The 6,656-nt window shown below is 44.6% G+C and overlaps 3 protein-coding genes across 4 annotated transcripts in view; 1 reads left to right on the top strand and 2 right to left on the bottom strand.

Moving 5' to 3' along the window:
• tmem205 (transmembrane protein 205) overlaps nt 1-736 on the bottom strand; it is a 2,232-nt gene extending 1,496 nt beyond the window's left edge. Inside the window, exon 1 of the mRNA XM_008330707.3 lies at nt 581-736. The gene's annotated coding sequence lies outside the window, so the exon portion shown is untranslated. The remainder of the gene's footprint in view (nt 1-580) is intronic.
• A 406-nt stretch (nt 737-1,142) lies between these two features.
• elof1 (elongation factor 1) lies at nt 1,143-3,397 on the top strand. Of its 2 annotated transcripts, none has more exons than XM_008330705.3 (4): nt 1,143-2,084; nt 2,544-2,675; nt 2,747-2,817; nt 2,954-3,397. In XM_008330705.3, exons 2-4 carry the CDS (start codon nt 2,560-2,562, stop codon nt 3,016-3,018), a joined length of 252 nt encoding a protein of 83 aa, XP_008328927.1. In that variant the 5' UTR covers nt 1,143-2,084; nt 2,544-2,559; the 3' UTR covers nt 3,019-3,397. The 2 variants fall into 2 exon arrangements, with proteins under 2 accessions (XP_008328927.1, XP_008328925.1); XM_008330703.3 differs by having other exon boundaries at nt 1,145-2,084; nt 2,539-2,675.
• A 1,675-nt stretch (nt 3,398-5,072) lies between these two features.
• cnn1b (calponin 1, basic, smooth muscle, b) overlaps nt 5,073-6,656 on the bottom strand; it is a 7,020-nt gene continuing 5,436 nt past the window's right edge. The window contains exons 2-6 of the mRNA XM_025064552.1: nt 6,559-6,650; nt 6,294-6,360; nt 5,951-6,088; nt 5,682-5,798; nt 5,073-5,340 (exon numbers count right to left, since the gene is read on the bottom strand). Coding sequence (XP_024920320.1) covers nt 5,173-5,340; nt 5,682-5,798; nt 5,951-6,088; nt 6,294-6,360; nt 6,559-6,650 — 582 coding nt within the window. The 3' untranslated portion in view covers nt 5,073-5,172. The remainder of the gene's footprint in view (nt 5,341-5,681; nt 5,799-5,950; nt 6,089-6,293; nt 6,361-6,558; nt 6,651-6,656) is intronic.

The raw sequence follows: 6,656 nt of genomic DNA on the forward strand, positions 1-6,656 counted from the left end.
TCTTTCCCTGAAAACACACAAAAATCACATTTTTAACCAACACAGGAAAAGGCTTGGAATGAGGTTTTTGCTGTTTCTTTTTTTAAGCACAATTGTACAGGACGTAACCTGCAGCACAGCAGAAACATGAAAACTGGGCTGCATACGTAGACCACAACGTCACAGCTAACGTTCTTCTTATGTTAACGTCACTAAAGAAGCGTAAAGTGAATACGTGTGCCGCATTAGCGTTACAGTCTGGCCGTGTATGACGTCAGGCGTGTTTTTAACATGTGCAGCTGAGCTGATAAAACGTCACAGAGAGATAAGTCCAGGTCACAGTAAACACTTGACTCGTTTCATTTGAGATCATTCTAAAAACCTCCACCTGCGGCTCTGCAGACAAACGTTCCCAACATGGCGGTAAAAGGTAAACAGGTGGAGGTAACACCACCTGTTTACAGTGTGATGCTAACAGGAGTTAGCTCCACAACTGATGGGAAGTCAATGTACGACGACATCCGTTTGTCCCGACACCTTGTCCGTCTTACTTCAGACTTTAAACTTTAACTTTAAACTTTAACTTCAAAGAACAACTCACCTTAGTTTCTGCTACAGGTCGTTCAATAAAATGTTTCTATTCGAAAGTATGAAGTTGGTTTGATACAAAGTTCATCCAGCGGAGCCACTTCCTCGGTCATGTTGTTATGTTCTCCAAGCCACGCCCCCTGTCGGCCAGGCAGACCAATGGTTTTCACAGACAATGAATAAATTACCATATTTTAGAAGGCTGTTCTTCTCTTTTTGACTTTCCAACCACATCCTTCATTTTCAATATTTATTAAATGTTTAATATTTTATTTCAATCATTATTTTAACTGTTGTTTTATGCATGTGCTGTTTTTATTTTCAATTCTTAACAAAGTCACTGTTCAATAAATCATTTTATTCTCTGAGAGTCGAAGAACTCGTGAACGAAGCCTTGGTTTTAGAGCAGCTTCACAACGATCTCATCAATAATTTTACTTTGTAATAAAATGTTGGTCTCATGAATAATACACACCACGTTTGTTAATACTCCAGGGTTTCAGTATAAAATGATTTGGACCATTCCCCCCCGACTCCCCCCCACCCCCCCGACTCTGCAACTCTCCTCTATTATATTACATTATTGTATTGACTGTTTCTCCACAACAGCTCCACTGTGGCCACCAGGGTCATTAACTGTAGAAGTAGTACTGCATCTCCATACTTCAGAAAGTTGTAATTGATTTAAAAGTTGAAACATTAATATTAATGAGGTGTTTGGAAGTTGCCGACATCAGCTGCAGGTTCCTGTATATAAAGAAAAGGTACCTCAAGCTGTTGTCTTCAAAACCCTGGCTCCTGACCCCAACGTGGGCTGCTGGGTTTCACTCTGGGCCACAGGAACATTCTTCACAGCAGTTGTGTTCTAACGTGCCACTGTGTTGATGAACTCATGTTTGGCTAATGTTGCAGAGGCATCTGTGAACTCAAAGTGTGGGTCCTGACCCTGACTGGACCCTTTGAGAACCACCTGATTCTCTCAGTAACTAGGCTGCAGTGGTAGTACGCTATTCAAAACCATGACTTCAAGTTGTTCAAATGTCTTTGAGGCCTCGTAGCCTGGAATCCCAGACCTGGGAAAACAAGGTATTTCCCAGTTGGACAGGAATGAATCCAAAGTACCTTTGAACCATTTTTCACAGAGGCAAAAGACGCCCATTAAAAAGTTCATTTCTTACCCAGACACATACATAACTCAAGCCCATGGTGTGAAGAGCAGAGAGATGTTTAACACAAACACAGCAGCCTAATGAGCCGCGGTGATGAATCAGTGCTTATTACTTCAGAGGCCGTTGGCTTTGAATGAACACTTATTTCTCCCGTGATCTAACCAAAGCCAGCGGTCTCCTTTTTCATGCCACTACTTTAAACCAATAAGATTGAACGTAGCTCTCCATCCGACCAATCATAGGAGATCCGAGGGAAAACGCTGCTCCTGGAGCCGTTGTACCGATAAAGCAGCAGCATCATCCTCCTCTTCCTCCTCCTCCTCCTCCTCCGCGGCGAAGCATCGCTCGGTAAATCGATCGTCACGTCTTTCCAGCAAATTCTTTGTCCCGTAACTGAAAAGAGATGAAGACATTTTAACATCGCTCTTGTTTTTGCTCAAACGGCGCCGTCCGCAGCTAACGTCAGTCAGGCTGTGTGTTCTGTGGCGGCAGTTAGCTCGTTAGCATGTAGCAGTGTTCTCTAGGTTCTTAACGGCTCTGTGTGTGGTATCATCACAGATGTACCGTCTATAAAGTGTGTTTATGTCACGTAAGAAACAACTGTCAGTTATTGTATAAACTGACCGACATTGTTTTGTTAGGTTTTTACAGCTAAAGTTCAGACTTGTGAAACTCTTTTATATGTAGTTTATATAAAATGACCGCAGTCCTGCACTAATTCAAAATGAGTTTAATATTGTCTATGAAAACGTGCTGTGTTTTTACGTGTGTCATGTCGGTGTTCTTCTCTTTTGTCTGTCAGTGCAGAGGTTCTCTGTGAGAGATGGGACGCAGGAAGTCCAAGAGGAAGCCGCCGCCGAAGAAGAAGATGACGGGGAACCTGGACACTCAGTTCACCTGTCCATTCTGTAACCACGAGAAATCCTGTGATGTCAAGATGTGAGTCGACCGTAACTTCCTGATATAACGTATAAATGTTGACTTTAACGACAACGATGGCGCCTTTCCAGGGAGCGGACTCGGAACACGGGGATCATATCGTGCACCGTTTGTTTGGAGGAGTTCCAGACGCCGATAACTTGTATCCTTGAACGCAGCTTTATATTTGGCTGAGCAAAAACACGCATGCGCTGATCGTCAGCCTCTTCCTGCACATTATTACAGTAATTTATGTGAAATACACCAACATACAGACGACCTTTAACCCCGACCCCCAGATCTGTCCGAGCCCGTCGATGTCTACAGCGACTGGATCGATGCCTGTGAAGCAGCCAATCAGTAGTCACGTGTGTTTTCTCACGTGTGTTTTCTCACCTTCGTTTTCTCACGTTTTCTGTCATCTTCAATGCTTTTTCTGAACAGGACACACGGCCTTCTGGCTGGGCCAGAGGTTTGACCTGTTGCTATGACGACAACACCTTAAACTCAGTTCTCTAGTTTGTCATTCAGTTAAAATAGTATTATTTACTTGACATTAAACCTCTTTGTATGTGGAATAAGTTTTAAAACACCAGCAAGTGTCGAGTTCAAAACGTTTTTGGTTAATGACACAGTGGTAATAACTCATTAGTTTTCAGCAGCATGTTTTAAACTGTTCAATTATAACATTTTTTATTGATTTAAGTGTATTTTAATGTTGTATAAATAATGATTGCAAAACATTTTTGAAGTGTTTTTTTTATTGCACAAATATCATGTTAAAGTGAACGGCACATAAAAGAAGGGTTAGCATAAATGTGTGGTTTGAACAAAGCAAACACAACTTGATGATCAAACAGCGTCACTGCTGTTGTGAAGGTCAGCAGACAGTGATGATGGCACTGAAAAAAATTAAAATTAGTTTTGGTCGTTTTTGGATTTAAAATACAGCATGCAGTAAACGGTAGCTGCACGTGTAGGCTAGACATTCCCCCAGTAGATGGCGGTCTACTACATGTGTCAGGAGCTGAAATCAACTTGTCCGTTTGCTTCAAACCCACTATTTGAGCAGACATGCAGAGAGTGAACTGGTCTGTGAAAAACTAGTTGAACCTAAAGATGACGTAACATTCAGTACACGCGGTGGGCCAACAGTTTGACACCGATGACATCATCATGACATCAGTTAAATGAGTAAAAGTGCAGGAACCTCATCTCTCCTCAACAATGGTGTTAGATTCTGTGCATGAGCAACAGTAGTGACGTCACAGTGTAAAAACAACCCAAACCATTGTCAGTGAAACGAACCTCGGGTCAACAGGATTATCTTTGTGATAAAGTTGAAACCTGTAACGAGAGGCCGGCCTGTTTGAAGTAACCACGGCGGTGGTATGGTAGTGACTGCTTTACTGCTCACAAAGTGAAGCTGGTTAAAGTGCAAATGAAGCCAAAGCTTTAAAAGCAAAGAGACAAATGTTTCCATGAGGCTGGCAGTAAAAACAACAGTAAAAACAACAGTCTGACACACAGTCCAGAGAAAGACTGGGGATTAAAACGGGATTCTACCACAGCAACAATAATCCACGACAGACTCACTACCTCCCCCAACTGGTCATGTGTCAGAAGGGCCTTGATGATGGAAACAAACAGAAAACCTCATCAACAAAACAACGTCTGCACAGGAGCTACACCTCCGTCCTCCGTCACACTCACACACCCAGGAGAGCATCCGTCCGCCCGGGTGGAGGTCAGAGGTCAACAGCACCAACACACGCTCACTCATGTTCTGCCGAGGAGTCGCTAAGTCAGCTTCATGAGGTCTCAAACTAACGAGGAGAGAACGAAGTATTCCAAAAACTACAGGTACTTCATAACAAACGCAGTAGAAAAATATCTATAAATATGAAGAGTTCATTACTTCAAGATATTTGTTGATTTTTTTTATGTGATTCTCGGCCACTGTATAAAAACAAACAGATTTATTTATTTACTACGGGATTTAAAAAAACCTCCAACACCATCAACCTCCTCAGGAGAAGAACTTCTGGACGTCTTCTCCTGCTCGTCACATCCACAGTTGTGGTCCTAACAAGCTCCACAGCCCAAAGTATGAAGCAGCAAAGCTTGGAGAAACAATGTTGTTCCATCCGAGGCTAATTCCAAACCCTGGCCCAGGTTTCTGCCTCCTGCACAGATGCTGTACACATGTAGTGTAAGTAATAGACCACGGCGATCAACCCTTAAAAGGAAGCGCAACCATCGGCCTATTGAACAGGCACTTGAACCACGATGGAGAGGGAGAAAAAACATACACCCGCTACTATGTAAACACGCTTCAGGAGGGAACGAGGGGTCTTGAAATGTTGGAGGTGGGGGGTTTGGGGAGGGGGGGGGATAAAGAAGGTGACCAACACACACACCAACTGCTGGACAGACTCAAAGAATGAACAGATTTTTTCTGGTTTGTTTTTTATTCTTAAATCCTGAGAACCCACCGGAACATGACGGTGGAACACACTCAGAACACAGCCCTACTCACCTGACTGGCTCCTTTGTTGGTGCCCATCTGTAGGCTGATGGTGGACTGGTCCACGGGGGCGTCCATGCCAATCTTGGAATCGTACAAATGGCGGCGTGTGCCGTAAGAGGTCATGCCCTTTTGGCTGGCCAGCTTGTTGGTGCCCATCTACAAACAGTCATGGCCGACACTGTGACTCAGTCAGCTGTATGTGATGACTGTTTCTCTGCACACACTTAAACATGAAGGCCTACGTGTTCGACTTCAACAGAAGTCCAGCAGGGGGCACAACTCCATCCCACTGAGTGAGACTTGAACCTGTCCTAAAGTAACGGTGAACTTTCACCTGTCATCACGTTTCCTTCTCCTTCTTCATGTCAAACACTAACAGAAATAAGTACATTCTGACTCTCTGGACTGTGAACGCCTCCATGACATCATCAACAACAACACATTCATCTTTCAACCGTTCGGTTTAGCTAGTTCAGCTAGCCCGTCGTTGCTCTGACCTGCAGGCCGATGACGTTGCGTCCTTCCTTCAGCTTCTCGGGAGCGAAGCGGCGTTGCTGCTTCTCAGCGTACTTCACCCCGAAGTCGTGGGTGGAGTGGACGCCTTTAGATTTGGCCTGAAGGGAAAAAAAAAAAGAGTGTTTTTGTTTCTTTATATCTGATGGTTAAATGAGAACCATGAATATAGAACTAGACCAACCAAACATGACATCACTGGTTACCAGGCAGGGTTAGAGGTGTGTGTGTGTGTGTGTGTGTGTGTTCTCACCATTCCAGCCAGAGTGATGAGCGTGCTCTGGACCTGAGTGTGGTTGACGTTCTCAAACAGATCATTGGCTTCAAAGATGTCGTGTGGCTTCAGGCCGTACTCCGTGATGGCACGCACAAAATTCCCGATGTTTTCCAGCTGAGGCGAAAAATATTAAAATGACCACAGCTTGATGAATTCAGTCCGTACTCCAACATAGAATATTTATCTAGAGCAGGTTGACTGTATGTATGTAACATTGTAGGTAGATGACTCTAGTCTGGTCGTGACCACATCAGTCTGGACACCCGGCTCCAGACCAACTGGACCAGTGACATCTTCACCTCATGGACCTGGTGTGTACCTGGTGCCAGTTCTGACTGGAGTGGTTGATCTTCCTCACTGAACCAGGCTGGAGAACGTTGATGAGTCTGGAAAATAAAAACAGAACCACACAGTCAGGCTGGACCTTTAAAACAGGGTTCACTCCTGGTCGAGTCCTGGTCGAGTCCAGGTCTGGTCCAGGTCTAGTCCAGGTCTAGTCCCGGTCTAGTCCAGGTCTAGTCCCGGTCTGGTCCAGGTCTAGTCCAGGTCTAGTCCAGGTCTAGTCCAGGTGTTCCTCCACTCACTCGCACAGCAGGACTCCATCTTTCAGACTGTCCATGAAGCCGTCTCCGATCTTCTTGCCGGTCAGATCCTCGATCCACAGCCTCAGCTCCTCCTCCAT

Source organism: Cynoglossus semilaevis, chromosome 17 (genome assembly GCF_000523025.1).
Source record: "Cynoglossus semilaevis isolate Cse_v1.0 chromosome 17, Cse_v1.0, whole genome shotgun sequence".
Lineage (NCBI taxonomy): Eukaryota > Metazoa > Chordata > Actinopteri > Pleuronectiformes > Cynoglossidae > Cynoglossus > Cynoglossus semilaevis.

Excerpts from the sequence above, each read along its gene's own strand:
- elof1 (XM_008330705.3), top strand. The coding sequence starts at position 2,560 with ATGGGACGCAGGAAGTCCAAGAGGAAGCCGCCGCCGAAGAAGAAGATG. Across the intron at positions 2,676-2,746 it reads AAATCCTGTGATGTCAAGAT|GGAGCGGACTCGGAACACGG; the intron begins GTGAGTCGACCG and ends GCGCCTTTCCAG. Across the intron at positions 2,818-2,953 it reads GTTCCAGACGCCGATAACTT|ATCTGTCCGAGCCCGTCGAT; the intron begins GTATCCTTGAAC and ends CCCGACCCCCAG.